At 43.6% G+C, this 16565-nt stretch overlaps 1 protein-coding gene across 2 annotated transcripts in view; it reads left to right on the forward strand.

The window, feature by feature from the left end:
- LOC124794807 (nucleobindin-2) overlaps positions 1–16565 on the forward strand; it is a 101623-nt gene that overhangs the window by 42297 nt on the left and 42761 nt on the right. For both annotated transcript variants that reach the window (XM_047258464.1, XM_047258465.1), the window contains exon 6: positions 16150–16252. In XM_047258464.1, the coding sequence (XP_047114420.1) occupies positions 16150–16252 (103 nt within the window). The remainder of the gene's footprint in view (positions 1–16149; positions 16253–16565) is intronic.

Genomic DNA, 16565 nt, shown 5'->3' on the forward strand with positions numbered 1-16565 from the left:
GATTGCTCCGTTTTTAAGTGTGAGAAGAAAATCCAGGAGTGTAAGACCCTGGACAAGCTCACATATCAAGAGGCCAAAAAACAGTATCTTAATTCCAAACAGATGACATTATCTTATGCTACTCCTGCGACATTGTTGCCTTCTCTGCCGTCAATGCCTTCCTCTGTTGGACTTCTTACAGTGGGCGCTTAGAGCCACCCGCTGGTATCTGTCCCCCAGGTGGTTGGGGGGCCCTTCTCATGCTTCCACTGCACACACTTTGGGACCATTGGCTTCCCATCTGCTGGGGGACCAGTCCCCATCCCCAGCCAGAGGCACCTCATCCTCCTCCAGCTTCTCTAGCTAGGAAGATGTCCCTTAGGACTCTTCCTTCCACAATTCCTGTTGGTCCACAGCCAAGTGCTAGCAGGCTGGTGGCTGTTGGACTTCTCATTCTTCCTGTGCATGAAACCACTTAAGGGAAATCTTCTTAGTCCTCGTCTTCTGAGGAGGAGGAGGACAAAACTATGTCCTCTAAGATGAAGGAAACTCCAGTGGTCCCTATGCCACTGTCCTCTGTGCACACTTCTGTGCCCAAGGCAGAGATCCCTGTGGCCCCTGAGGCACCAGATCTCCCCAGGCAATGTGAAGACAAACGGATTTTTCCACCACCTGGCTGAGCTACAGCAGCTTTTAAGCACACACCCTGCATTCTGTATTGTCATCCCAGAAATATGGGTTTCCAGCAACTTGGACCCCAGCTCTTTGTGGCTACCAAGGTTATTTTAAGAATCATACCAACTGTATGTGCCAGACTATGTACAGTGACATTGTACCTCTCGATGCACCATTGGAGCCTGTGACTGCTCACGTATGGGCACATCAGAATTTTACCGTCAGTAATATTTATCTCCCTCCCAATGATGATGTGTCACAGGATGTACAGTCTGCAGTACTCTCTTAGCCCCCCCCCCCCCCTCCCCAACCTTTCACAGTCTTGGATGACTTCAATGTCCATAGCCCTTTGTGGGGTGTAACAATGATCACTGGCTGTGGTAAAGACATTGAAACTTTACAGGCACTGTGGTAGTGACCACTTCCCAATCTTCCTGTCCCTCCTTCAGTCTTGTTCTACTGGACATCTACCCAGATTGGTTCACTGTAATGCTGACTGGATGGATTCACCTCTGTTGTCGTCCTTAGCTCCCCATTGCAAGGTAATATTGATGTGGCCATTCAGTATACAACAGCAGCCATTGTTTTGGCAGCCAACTAAGCCACCCCCTCTTCCTTGAGAGCCCATCATCAGAAAACGGTACCCTGGTGGGTCCCAAAGGTTGCTGAGGCCATTAGAGATTGTAGTCAGGCTCTCCAATACCATAAGCGACACCCTTCATTAGAGCATCTCATTGCCTTTAAACAGCTCCATGCCTGCATACGCTACCTCATAAGAAGACGACAGCAAGAATCCTGGGAATGGTTCTTTTCGAACATTGGATCACTTACTTCTCCATCACAGGTGTGGACAAAGATCAGATGACTCTACGGCTTCCAGCCCCCACAGTTGTACCAAGCGTTTCCTTAGATGGTGCCATTTGTACTGATCCAGATGCATTTTGCTGAGCATTGTGCTCACATATCTGTGTCTGAGAACTACCACCCCACCTTTCGGCTTATAAAACAGCGGGAGAAGTGAATGCGCTTATCTTTTACTACCCACCACCTGGAGCATATAATGCTCCATTTAGTGAATAGGAACTCTTCAGTGTCCTAACCCGTTGCCCTGATACAGCCCCAGGGCCAGACCCCATTCACAACCAAATGCTGAAACATCTGCCGCTGGACTGGAATCGTCACATCCTCACCATCTTTAGTTGGATCTGGATCGAGGGTGGGTTCCCAGCTCAGTGGCAAGAAAGTGCAATAGTTCCGGTACTTAAACCAGTTAAGAACCTCCTTGAGATGAGCAGTTATTGCCCAATCAGCCTTACTGACATTCTCTGCAAGTTGCTCAAATGCATGGTGAGCAAGAGACTTTGTTGGCTCCTTGAGTCTCGTGCCCTTTTGTCTGCATCTCAGGGTGGTTTTCACAAAGGCTACTCGACTGCTGATAATTTGGTTCACCTTACAATTGCTGCACGTCTCCAGTGTTTCTGTTCGGAACGGCAAATTCCTCCACTGTCGCCTCTGGTCAGGAGGACATTACATCTACCCCTATGACTTACGCCCGACCTCAGATTTGCCTTAAAGTCTCTTTTGGTCTGAAAGATTCTGTTGACCCCAAGATTTTTTGCCACCTATTCTTGGCTGTACTTGAGAAGTATCGAGATTCGGAGGTGGTATTCACCAATGGCTCAACAGTTGATGGATGAACACGCTTTGCGCACTAACATGCATGGTGCAGGAAGTCCAGACTCTGCCAAACAGCTGCAGTGTTTTCACTGCTGAATGAATGGCCATTAAATTAATCCTTAGTCATGTTCATTCTTGCACTAGCAAGATTATCCTAATCTGTAATGACTCCCTTAGCAGATCTTTGGTCGTTTACACGTCAGCAATTGCTGGAAGTCTGGAACTCAGATTGGTCCGTCCTGATCTCCCCCCAAAAACTGAGGACAATTAAGGAGACCATGACCATGTGGCAGTCTTCCCTGCATGCTTCTCGCAGGGAATCCACTATCCTCTGTATACTCCGCATTGGCTACACTTGGCTGACACATGGCCACATTCTCAGATGAGGGGATCCCTCTCATTGCCAATGCGGAGCCTGCCTGACAGTGGCCCACTTACTCAGACTGCTCTAATTTGGCTGCTTTGAGGCAGCATCTTTATCTTCCTGAGTTGCTACCTCTGGTGCTAATAGACGACGCCAACTTGGCTGACCTGGTGTTACGTTTTGCCCACAAAGGTGGTTTCTATTCATCCCTGTAAGGAAGGGCTTTTTGGCCTCATTGACGACCTGACAGATTGGTGGGACACTCCTCTCTGCCCCCCCCCCCCCCCCCCCTTTCCCCTGGGGTCACTTGGCGGCCCTTGCTGGGTCGCCCAACCTGGCCCCTACCCTTTCCACCTTTTTATTCTCTTTGCTCTTTTTCATTTCTTGGTTTTAATGCCTTGTCTTGACTGATTTTTTCACAACTTACATGTACTATCTTTCTCCTGGGCTTTTATCTCAGTTTTTATTGTGTGTCTAAAAACAAAGATGATGTGACTTACAAACAAAAGCGCTGGCACGTCGATAGACACACAAACAAACACAAATATACACACAAAATTCTAGCTTTCGCAACCAACGGTTGCTTTGTCAGGAAAGAGGGAAGGAGAGGGAAAGATGAAAGGAAGTGGGTTTTAAGGGAGAGGGTAAGGAGTCATTCCAATCCCGGGAGCGGAAAGACTTACCTTTAGGGGGAAAAAAGGACGTGTATACACTCGCACACACACACACGTATCCATCCACATATACAGACACAAGCAGACATATTAAAAGGCAAAGAGTTTGGGCAGAGATGTCAGTCGAGGCGGAAGTGCAGAGGCAAAGATGTTGTTGAATGACAGGTGAGGTATGAGTGGCAGCAACTTGAAATTAGTGAAGATTGAGGCCTGGTGGATAACGGGAAGAGAGGATATATTGAAGAGCAAGTTCCCATCTCCGGAGTTCAGATAGGTTGGTGTTAGTGGGAAGTATCAAGATAACCTGGACGGTGTAACACTGTGCCAAGATGTGCTGGCCGTGCACCAAGGCATGTTTAGCCACAGGGTGATCCTCATTACCAACAAACACTGTCTGCCTGTGTCCATTCATGCGAATGGACAGTTTGTTGCTGGTCATTCCCACATAGAATGCGTCACAGTGTAGGCAGGTCAGTTGGTAAATCACTTGGGTGCTTTCACACATGGCTCTGCCTTTGATCGTGTACACCTTCCAGGTTACAGGACTGGAGTAGGTGGTGGTGGGAGGGTGCATGGGACAGGTTTTACACCGGGGGCGGTTACAAGGGTAGGAGCCAGAGGGTAGGGAAGAAGGTTTGGGGATTTCATAGGGATGAACTAAGAGGTTACAGCCAGAGCGAGAGCACCAGCAGCAGCGAGTACTGTTTGTATAAAGCGTTTATTTTGCATTTTGTTTACGACCTTCCACTAAGGAAGGGATTCTATTTGTGTTTATCTGCTCTGCATAGGAACTAACAGTTCTTGATAAAACTTTACGTAGTTTTCGTGTCAGATTTCTTAGTGTTTTCTTGATCGTTTAGAACAGAAAGCGCCCTAAAACCGTCTTTTGTTTGTTTCGCGGCCGTTAGCCACTAGTCACTTGAATCAGCAGTTGTCTTGTGACAGCCAGAGCGAGAGCACCAGCACCAGCGAGTACTGTTTGTATAAAGCGTTTTTGTACTTATTTGCTGCACTTAGCTTTTAAATAGTTTTTCTGGGAAAACCTAGCGTAGTTTTCGCGTCTCGTATTTCAGTGAGTGTTTCTTGATTATCAGAGTAGCTCATCAGAAGATTATCTTGGGAATTTGTCACCGTATAGAGTAGGGTAAACATAGTCATGTGTAGGGACTGTGGTTGTTGTGAGCGGATGCAAGGAGAATTGGCCACTCTTCGGGGGCAGGTGGAGGCTTTGTCTGTTAGGCTCATCGAGCTCGAGGCGCAGGCGTCGGCTCGTAGTGGCGTTGGGGCAACTGTGGTGAGACCTATGCCTACTTCGGTGGCCTTGGAACCACATGGAACCCCTGATGTCGCTGCGTCTTCCGGCAGTGAGCATCTTACCGGTCAGCCATCACTCCAGGGTGAATGGCGGACAGTGGTGGGCTCGCGCGTGCCTGGCCGAAAGGCGAAGGTGGGATCTGGCCGCGTGGCAGCTGCCTTACCCCTTTCCAACAGGTACGGGGTGCTTCCTAGTGGTGATGACATCGTTTCCGAGCCACCACAGGATGCCTCGCCTGTTGGGCCAGTGGCCGATTCTCCGGTAAGGTCCCGACAGTCACAGAGGGCGGGCCTATTAGTTATAGGGAGCTCCAACGTTAGGCGGGTTATGGAGCCCCTCAGGAAAATAGCGGGTAGGTCGGGGAAGAATGCCAGTGTGCACTCGGTGTGCTTGCCGGGGGGTCTCGTCCGTAATGTGGAGGAGGCCCTTCCGGCAGCTATTGAACGCACTGGGTGTGACCGGCTGCAGATAGTAGCACATGTCGGAACGAATGACGCCTGCCGCTTGGGTTCTGAGGCCATCCTTGGTTCCTTCCGGCGGCTGGCTGATTTGGTGAAGACAACCAGCATCGCACGCGGAGTGCAAGCTGAGCTTAATATCTGCAGCATAGTGCCCAGAGTCGATCGCGGTCCTCTGGTTTGGAGCCGTGTGGAGGGTCTAAACCAGAGGCTCAGACGACTCTGCGACTATAATGGTTGCAAATTCATCGACCTCCGTTATTGGGTGGAGAACTGTAGGGCCCCCCTAGACAGGTCAGGCGTGCACTACACACCGGAAGCAGCTACTAGGGTAGCAGAGTACGTGTGGCGTGCACACGGGGGTTTTTTAGGTTAGAGGGACCCCCCCTTGGGCGAAACGATAAAATACCTGACGGCTTACCAGAGAGGACATTATCATCGTTGATAAAGAACGTCCGTCCTCAGAGACCAAAAACAGGAAAAGTTAACGTAATATTGGTAAACTGCAGGAGTATCCAGGGCAAGGTTCCTGAATTAGTATCTCTTATTGAAGGAAATAGTGCGCATATAGTATTAGGAACGGAAAGTTGCTTAAAACCGGAAGTGAACAGTAACGAAATCCTAGACACAGAATGGAATATATACCGCAAGGATAGGATAAACGCCAATGGTGGAGGAGTATTTATAGCAGTAAAGAATTCAATAATATCCAGTGAAGTTATTAGCGAATGCGAATGTGAAATAATCTGGGTTAAGTTAAGTATCAAAGGTGGGTCAGATATGATAGTCGGGTGCTTCTATAGACCACCTGCATCAGCAACCGTAGTAGTTGAGCGCCTCAGAGAGAACCTGCAGAACGTCGTGAAGAAGTTTCGTGATCATACTATTGTAATAGGGGGAGACTTCAATCTACCAGGTATAGAATGGGATAGTCACACAATCAGAACTGGAGCCAGGGACAGAGACTCTTGTGACATTATCCTGACTGCCTTGTCCGAGAATTACTTCGAGCAGATAGTTAGAGAACCAACTCGTGAAGCTAACGTTTTAGACCTCATAGCAACAAATAGACCGGAACTTTTCGACTCCGTGAATGTAGAAGAGGGTATCAGTGATCATAAGTCAGTGGTTGCATCAATGACTACAAGTGTAATAAGAAATGCCAAGAAAGGAAGGAAAATATATTTGCTTAACAAGAGTGATAGGGCACAAATCGCAGAATATCTGAGTGACCACCATCAAACGTTCATTTCTGAGGAAGAGGATGTGGAACAAAAATGGAAAAAATTCAGAAACATCGTCCAGTACGCCTTAGATAAGTTCGTACCGACTAAGGTCCAAAGCGAGGGGAAAGATCCACCGTGGTATAACAATCATGTACGAAAGGTACTACGGAAACAAAGAAAGCTTCATCATAGGTTTAAGAGTAGTCGAATCATAGCTGATAAGGAAAAGCTGAACGAAGCGAAAAAGAGCGTAAAGAGAGCAATGAGAGAAGCATTCAACGAATTCGAACATAAAACATTGGCAAACAATCTAAACAAGAACCCTAAAAAGTTTTGGTCATGTGTAAAATCGGTAAGCGGATCTAAATCCCCTATTCAGTCACTCGTTGACCACGATGGCACCGAAACAGAGGACGACCGAAGAAAGGCAGAAATACTGAATTCAGTGTTCCGAAACTGTTTCACTGCGGAAAATCGTAACACGGTCCCTGACTTCAGCCGTCGCACGGACGCCAAAATGGAAAATATTGAAATAAACGATATCGGAATTGAAAAACAACTGCTATCACTTAGTAGCGGAAAAGCATCCGGACCAGACGAGATACCCTTAAGATTCTACAGTGATTATGCTAAAGAACTTGCCCCCTTTCTATCAGCAATTTATCGTAGATCGCTGGAAGAACGTAAAGTACCTAGCGACTGGAAGAAAGCGCAGGTCGTTCCCATTTTCAAGAAGGGTCATAAATCAGATGCGAATAATTATAGGCCTATTTCGCTTACGTCAATCTGTTGTAGAATAATGGAACATGTTTTGTGTTCTCGTATTATGACGTTCTTAGATAATACAAATCTCCTTCATCATAACCAACACGGATTCCGCAAACAGAGATCATGTGAAACTCAGCTCGCCCTATTTGCCCAAGAAATTCACAGTGCCGTAGACACTGGCGAGCAGATTGATGCCGTATTCCTGGACTTCAGGAAGGCATTTGATACGGTTCCGCACTTACGTTTAGTGAAAAAAATACGAGCTTACGGAATATCGGACCAGGTTTGTGATTGGATTCAGGATTTCCTAGAAGAAAGAACACAACATGTCATTCTTAACGGTTCAAAATCTGCAGATGTAGAGGTAATTTCGGGAGTACCGCAAGGAAGCGTGATAGGACCTTTATTGTTTACAATATACATAAATGACTTAGTTGACAACATCGGTAGCTCCGTGAGGCTATTTGCAGATGACACGGTTGTCTACAAGAAAGTAGCAACATCAGAAGACTCGTACGTACTCCAGGAAGACCTGCAGAGGATTAATGCATGGTGCGACAGCTGGCAGCTTTCCCTAAACGTAGATAAATGTAATATAATGCGCATACATAGGGGCAGAAATCCATTCCAGTACGATTATGCCATAGGTGGTAAATCATTGGAAGCGGTAACGACCGTAAAATACTTAGGAGTTACTATCCGGAGCTATCTGAAGTGGAATGATCACATAAAACAAATAGTGGGAAAAGCAGGCGCCAGGTTGAGATTCATAGGAAGAATTCTAAGAAAATGTGACTCATCGACGAAAGAAGTAGCTTACAAAACGCTTGTTCGTCCGATTCTTGAGTATTGCTCATCAGTATGGGACCCTTACCAGGTTGGATTAATAGAAGAGATAGACATGATCCAGCGAAAAGCAGCGCGATTCGTCATGGGGACATTTAGTCAGCGCGAGAGCGTTACGGAGATGCTGTACAAGCTCCAGTGGCGGACACTTCAAGAAAGGCGTTACGCAATACGGAGAGGTTTATTATCGAAATTACGAGAGAGCACATTCCGGGAAGAGATGGGCAACATATTACTACCGCCCACATATATCTCGCGTAATGATCACAACGAAAAGATCCGAGAAATTAGAGCAAATACGGAGACTTACAAGCAGTCGTTCTTCCCACGCACAATTCGTGAATGGAACAGGGAAGGGGGGATCAGATAGTGGTACAATAAGTACCCTCCGCCACACACCGTAAGGTGGCTCGCGGAGTATAGATGTAGATGTAGATGTAGATGAATACACTCTTGGTGGAGTGGGGAGGATTTCATGAATGCTGGATCTCATTTCAGGGCAGGATTTGAGGAAGTTGTATCCCTGCTGGAGCCACATTCAGAGTCTGATCCAGTCCCGGAAAGTATCCTGTCACAAGTGGGGCACTTTTGTGGTTCCTCTGTGGGAGTTTCTGGGTTTGAGAGGATGAGGAAGTGGCTCTGGTTATTTGCTTCTGTGTCAGGTCGGGAGGGTAGTTGCGGGATGCGAAAGCTGTTGTCAGGTTGTTGGTGTAATGGTTCAGGGTTTCCGGACTGGAGCAGATTCGTTTGCCACGAAGACCTAGCCTGTAGGGAAGGGACCGTTTGATGTGGAATGGGTGGCAGCTGTCATAAAGGAGGTACTGTTGCTTGTTGGTGGGTTTGATGTGGACGGACGTGTGAAGCTGGCCATTGGACAGGTGGAGGTCAACGTCAAGGAAAGTGGCATGGGATTTGGAGTAGGACCAGGTGAATCTGATGGAACCAAAGGAGTTGAGGTTGGAGAGGAAATTCTGGAGTTCTTCTTCACTGTGAGTCCAGATCATGAAGATGTCATCAATAAATCTGTACCAAACTTTGGGTTGGCAAGCCTGGGTAACCAAGAAGGCTTCCTCTAAGCGACCCATGAATAGGTTGGCGTACGAGGGGGCCATCCTGGTACCCATGGCTGTTCCCTTTAATTGTTGGTATGTCTGGCCTTCAAAAGTGAAGAAGTTGTGGGTCAGGATGAAGCTGGCTAAGGTAATGAGGAAAGAGGTTTTAGGTAGGGTGGCAGGTGATCGGCGTGAAAGGAAGTGCTCCATCGCAGCGAGGCCCTGGATGTGCGGGATATTTGTGTATAAGGAAGTGGCATCAATGGTTACAAGGATGGTTTCCGGGGGTAACAGATTGGGTAAGGATTCCAGGCGTTCGAGAAAGTGGTTGGTGTCTTTGATGAAGGATGGGAGACTGCATGTAATGGGTTGAAGGTGTTGATCTACGTAGGCAGAGATACGTTCTGTGGGGGCTTGGTAACCAGCTACCATGGGGTGGCCGGGATGATTGGGTTTGTGAATTTTAGGAAGAAGGTAGAAGGTAGGGGTGCGGGGTGTCGGTGGGGTTAGGAGGTTGATGGAGTCAGGTGAAAGGTTTTGTAGGGGGCCTAAGGTTCTGAGGATTCCTTGAAGCTCTCTTCCCGTTATCCACCAGGCCTCAATCTCCGCTAATTTCAAGTTGCCGCCACTCATACCTCACCTGTCATTCAACAACATCTTTGCCTCTGCACTTCCGCCTCGACTGACATCTCTGCCCAAACTCTTTGCCTTTTAAAATGTCTGCTTGTGTCTGTATATGTGTGGATGGGTGTGTGTGTGTGTGTGTGTGTGTGTGTGTGTGTGTGTGTGTGTGTGTGTGTATACCCATCCTTTTTTCCCCCTAAGGTAAGTCTTTCCGCTCCCGGGATTGGAATGACTCCTTACCCTCTCCTTTAAAACCCACATCCTTTCGTCTTTCCCTCTCCTTCCCTCTTTCCTGACGAAGCAACCGTTGGTTGCGAAAGCTAGAATTTTGTGTGTATATTTGTGTTTGTTTGTGTGTCTATCGACGTGCCAGCGCTTTCGTTTGGTAAGTCACATCATCTTTGTTTTTAGATATATTTTTCCCATGTGGAATGTTTCCCTCTATTATATTCATATCATTAATTTTTATTGTGTGTTACACTTAGGCTTTCCAGGATTTGCCTTTTGTCTCCTTCCTTTGACAACTACTCCTGGTTTGCCACTTAATGGATGAAGGGATTGATGACCTTGCAGTTTAGTCCCTTTCACTCCAAATCAATCAGTGAGATCAAATTTCCAGTGGCCATCACTAACCCCCAGGAGAAGTACTACGTGGCAGAGGAACTGATGACCTCACTGTGTGTGTAGTCCTTTAACCCCCCCCCCCCCCCCCTCCCCCCACCAACCAACATCAGGTCTAGTTGCCTTTCCTGTGTTAAATGATTTTAATTTTGCAGCCATTTCAATATTTATTCTTTCGGCTTTAGTGCAATGATTGAAAGGAGGAACTGTAGTAAGATCTTCTGTGCGACAATTTTAGAAGATAAAATTCAGTATTTATGATTTGTGTGTACCATCCTCCATTATGATCACCAAGTGATTGTATTGTTCGTTTTGATATCTGTAATGCACTGAACTCTTCTGGCCTTGTTTACATCATCTCGTTTGGGCTTTATTCAGCTTTGTCAACATTACTTTGGCCTCTTTTAAATGTGTGATTAAACTCTTCACTTTCATAGCAACTTTCTGCCATGATGCAGGTAATTCTCCAAGATTTCCCTGAAACAATCTCTTAGTGCAGCTTCTGAGGCAGATTGACTAGATGCAAGCAACCAGTTATTGTGTTTGACACGCATTTGATAGTGACTTTTACTCATTTCACATTCTGAAACCACAATAACCTCACTAGATATATTGGGGGAGGGGGGGGGGGGGGGGGGGGGGGTGTGAGTGTGTGTGTGTGTGTGTGTGTGTTGCTTTCTATTTGCAGTTTATACGTGGTCCATTAGGAGATACGCTAAGAACTAATAAATTCACATACAAGAACATTGTAGAATCATCTGTGCCTCTATTGTAATCCTGCACCCAACTGAAAAATCTGAGGACTGCAGCTTTTATAATGATGCTGTAAATTTCCAACTGTGGTTACATCCCATTTATGTGGCTCCTATTTTTGCCAGATGTATGAGGGAACTGAAAATGGCCTCCTAACTCATTATAGACATCATTTGTACCCACGTGACATAACTTGCAGCTATCTGCAATCAGTGCTTTAAATACCCACTTGGCCATGCCTCCTCCTTGCAGACTACTAATTGCACAGTGTACATAATGGCTTTCTTTCCCAACATTTCAACTATCTTCCGGAGGAGCATTATCGTCTGCCTGACATTGAAATTCACAGTGATGTGCATACCCACTGTTCGTGCATGTGTAGTATACTTCAAAACTATTGAGTAAGCATTTAACGCCACACACTCCCAATTCTAGGGTGAAGAAATTTATTGTGTCTAATAACATTTGCCCCCCAAATGCAAGAAGTCAGATAACTAGATCTATAGTTCTGATGCATCAACCAATGCTGCCCCATGAGAAGTGGCAAAGAACTCTGACTGTAGCCACTACTTCACCTTTTGGCCAGTTTGCCTGCTAGGTTAGTTTCTGCCACTCAGCCACCAGAATGGATGTTCAAAGGAACCAACTAAATCTTTTATAACTATCTTTCTGAATCTGAACTGCAAATTATTGTCCAGGGCATGGTGAAAAATATAACTGTGTCCCATTGTAAACCTTTTTGAAGAATTTGAAATATACATTAATTATTCTCTCGTAAATTCAAAAGATATTGAATGATAAACTTACATTAAAAACACACACTATTTTGATTGCATAGCATCTCTTATAAAATGCAAAAATTAGTCCACTCCTTTTATATATTAGAATTATGTGGCATGTTTTTTTCAAATGTACTGCCTTATATATAACTTCTTTATATACCTTAGTTATATTTTTATATGCTTTTATTAGTTACATTTTTATATGCTTTTATTAGTTACATTTTTATATGCTTTTATTAGTTACATTTTTATATGCTTTTATATATGTTTCTTGCTGCTAGCACAGCAGTTTGCCTTGTACATAGAAGTGACTCAGTTACTGTATATTATGAATCAGTGTTCACAATAATCACATACAGTATGCACATGTTTTGACATATCATGACATTATGCCTCTATAAAATGGTGTTGATGGTTGCTAAAGCAGTACTACTTAAGTTTCTGTAATATACATCTTATGTTTCACACAATGTATAGCCAAGGTCTAGATTTACAACATCCCTAAGTTTGTAGGTTTTTGAAGATGACAAATTAATTTGTCAAAACAAGTAAAGTGAAATAAACATGTATTTGCAGACTCTTTCCTGCAGTCAGTAGAGTGTGAACAAAGAAGAATGGTGTGTAATATTTTTCAATTTTGGTAGTCATTTATGTTCATGACCTTTTTACAGAGCAGTGGGAAGCTGAGACATACACTATGAATTCTGAGACACACACTTCGAATTTTTTGCTGAGAGAGTGACACAATGTTTTCACTGATAGCGGCAAAGCAGTTTTGCTAGAAGATGCACTCCCTTTTACTGCTACTTTTGTCTGTAGAGGCAGTCATCTTTGGTGTTTTATGATAATAGCGAATGAGGAGACAGTACTACTACTTTGTGAATTTCAACCAGGATATCAAAACAAGAACTAATAACGTTAGCTCATATGTTTTGAAATTCATGAACTACACATTAAAAATCAGGGATGGCAAAATTAATATCTTACACCAAGCTTGTAGTAAACCTCAACATTGACTTCTTAGAAGGCCCAGAGTCATTTTAGATTTCATGAATTTTAGGAAAGAAAATGATTCAAATGTAATCTTTAGGTAATTGTTTCATAATATCTTATATACACACTACAGTTTTAATATCCTGTCTACTGACAGGTTAACAAAAGGAAGTCCTGTGGCCACTTACTGAATTCTGTGATTGCTCCTCTTGGTCCACTTTCCATACACCCTATAGAGAGGAATAACTATTAGACCTAAGAAATCCCTCTTTGCAAGTAATTTATATGGTGGGAAGCACACTGTGAATATGCTAGTTTTGAAAAGCACATGGGCAAGTGTTAATGTCTGTAAGCTAGAGGTGACTGAGACAGGTGAGGTATGTAGTTCTCTAATGCAAAACCTCACATCATCATTAGAAATGACGTTACTGACCAGCCAACAGTTTGGGAACCCAACATTCAGTGCTCATACACAGCCATTGCTGGCTGAATGGCATTGGGGAGTGATGACCTTGCAATCCTCTCTAGAAAGTGAGACACACATCATGGCTTCTGCTGAGGCCTGCCCTAAGGCCAGCAGAGCCCTGGGCTTTACCAAGGTGCATCCACAGCATACTGAAGGTGCCTTTGACAAGGTAGTGTTAGTTTAGGAGATTTCCAATTGCCTTAGGACCACTGTAGATGGGTAGGTCTCAGTAGAGGCCAGGATGCATGCTCATTACAAGGGTTATTACGCCCAGTGGGTTTCAGACAGCAATAGCTGTGTATAGACGCTGTGAACTTTGGGTCCCCGCACTGCTGGTTGATCAGTATTGCCATTTCTAAGGATGTTGTGGGTTTTTGCGTTAGGAAACTATATATATCTGTCCCACTCACCTTCAGTTTAGAGGCAGTAATTGTTTTTCATGTATATTTGAAAATCAACGCATGTGTGGTGTTATTTCCCACCATGTGACATAATTGACAAAGAGAGCATTCTTAAAGGGGATTGTAATGTATGACAGGTGCTTGGATCTCCCCAAAAAAGACCTCCTTCAAGATGTAAGAGTAAACTTCAGATATACTTATGAAGTGGAGCAGTAGTAATTTTAGTAAGATATGATTGCAAGGAGCAATGTAGGGTATGTATATGTCAGATTAAATTAATATGTGTTTAAACTTTCTTTGATTTCCTGTGTGTTTCCTACTGAAACAAGAGGTGAGAGATATGTCATTTGATCCCTTGGGTGGTCACCTAATTTTCAGCATAAATTGGTGCATCATTCTTGGTATGCAAATTGATAACTCCATTAAGATGGCAGACAAACTCGTTTTATGGACAGTTTGTCTCCCTGTGTGTGCAAGGGTAAAGTAGTCAAGAGAATTTTTGTCAGTTTGGAGTTTCAGGGAGTAATGTCTGATAATGCTTTTCTGTTTTCACAAAATCATTCTTCTCAGTGAGAAGCATAAATCATCTGTCATCAACATGTCATCTGGTCTCCGCATATGGCCATGTAACCTTTCCTAGATGCATGTTGCCTCTAACAATTCAAATTTAGTTCTGTTTACTGCTCACTCTTACTTTATTATGAAGTTCATATTTTTTCCCCGAAGTCCTTGATATATACCTTTGAGTCATCAAGGTTTTACTCTTGGCCATTGACAGATTATTAAGGAAGTGATTACTTGCATTTGGGTGTTTCTTTAATATTGGTTATTTTTGTAAGTAGTTTTGCTTTTCTCTTCATACCACTTCAGTTTGTTGAGTTGCTGCTTGCACTTAAGTGTTGATTGAAATTTATTGTTTTTTATTGAGCCTAATTTGAGCTTTGCATCATTCTGTTGTTTGGAGTACACTCTCCCCCAGGATCCGCTAATAGATTCATTGTCTGTTATACGACTAACTGTGGCTGATTAATTCTGCTAGACCAATTAGTTATGGGAAACAGGCAACATTATTATAAGGTGCCAAAATGTTGAGACACTCTGTACCAGACATCTTAGTCCTGATCAGAGGTCAAATGATACTTATAAGCACACCCATTCACCTTTCCAGTTGTTTGCCTAATCTTGCAGAAGTTGTTGAACAGTGTGTGAACACTGATCTTAACTTGCACTCTTTCTAGACAGAAGAGGTATCAAAAGAATGCCTCCACCCACTCCTTCAGATGTAATGAGAACTCTGGCTCATCTTTGCATGGGATGCTTTCTGTGGTTTCTTTCTCCAGCATTAGAGCCTCCAGAATATGACCCATGTGGAATCACTGCTCCACATTACGTCTAAATAATATTTTGTATACTGATAAGACAGTATTAAATGGCTTGACTGTAGACTTCTCCTCAGTCTTACGTGATGTTGGGTAAGTGTAGCATGAATTTCGACAACTTGTAAAGAATCAAGATTCATCCCTATATTGTTAGGAAGCAGATTTTGACATGCGTATTTGTGCTTTTATGTGGTTGTCAACCAGCCACATGTTTCTGAATTTTTTAATCCAGATAATTTTTGTTTAGTTAAGTTTTATTTTATGTCAAGACTACTACAGTTATTATTGTCTAAGTATTTTGTTATTATTTTCAGTGTAATTTGTTACACATTCTAGTATCCTTGCTATTAGGTTCACTGCTTCTCAGTGTTACTTTATTACTCGTGGTATATAGCCCCTGTGCCCTTGTCCCTCTTTTTTCCTCCAACTCCTCAAATTTACTTGTCTCATATTTCCCTCTAGCACCTTGTATAGTTCCTCAATCCCCCTTACAAAACCTAGTGCCAAGAGTGGTGTTAAAATGGATAAGAAATACCAATTCCAGGAAGTACGGTGTTGGAAATTGTAGCCTACAATGAGTATTTATTGAGAGAAAGCTGAATAGTTTAAAATACATCAGGAACAGCACCCAGCATATTATGTTGCCAGTCTTATGTCAGGGAGGTGGGTTTGCAACAAGTGATTATGCATACAGTGTGACCTTCAGATTTAGTCCCAGTGAAGCACATGCGGGGCATGAGGAGATTGTGTTTTGAGTGATCTTTTATTTTAGACAAAATGCTGTGAACATTTGTGGCAACAAACTGCAGTAATGAGAAACTCTTGATGATATGTACGATAATCTGCTCATGGATTTATATTCCTCTGAATCATTTATATATTTTACCAACTGTTTAATATTTATGTTGGACTATTGGTTTGGGTCTCTTATTTTCCTCTTAGTGTACAATTGGATTCTTATTTTCTCTTATGCACCGATGGTCATTATTAGTATTACACAAGAACTAGTGCTGCATTAGTGCTTCAAGAGATGAATTAATTTTTTACTTTCATTAAGGTCCTGAAAGTAATCCTAACTGTGCCCTTATTGTTACAGCTCCACCATCCTGGTAGCAAGCAACAGCTTGAAGAGGTATGGCAGAAACAGGATCATATGGACAATCAGGAATTTGACCCAAAAACATTCTTCTACCTTCATGGTACGCATTATTTTTTATTGGTTTTTTATGTTCAGTATGTATGGTACACCTTATATTCCATGGATTCCCACATAGTAGTTTGCAACATAAAATCAAACCACTGTTAAAAAATTGGGTAAAATTTTCTGTTTTTTGGTATGCAGTAATATTGTGGCTCCTACAATAGGAATGCTCGAACCTTGCTTCCTGTTATAACTGTTTTATTTGTCGCACTGAGACTCTTCCCTCCCCCAGCTACTGCAGAACAATACTGCAACAATGAAACATGAATGAGAAACAAAAATGAAAATAAAACATAAATTGCAAAGGAAAT

This window comes from Schistocerca piceifrons, chromosome 4, assembly GCF_021461385.2.
Source record: "Schistocerca piceifrons isolate TAMUIC-IGC-003096 chromosome 4, iqSchPice1.1, whole genome shotgun sequence".
Classification (NCBI taxonomy): Eukaryota; Metazoa; Arthropoda; class Insecta; order Orthoptera; family Acrididae; genus Schistocerca; species Schistocerca piceifrons.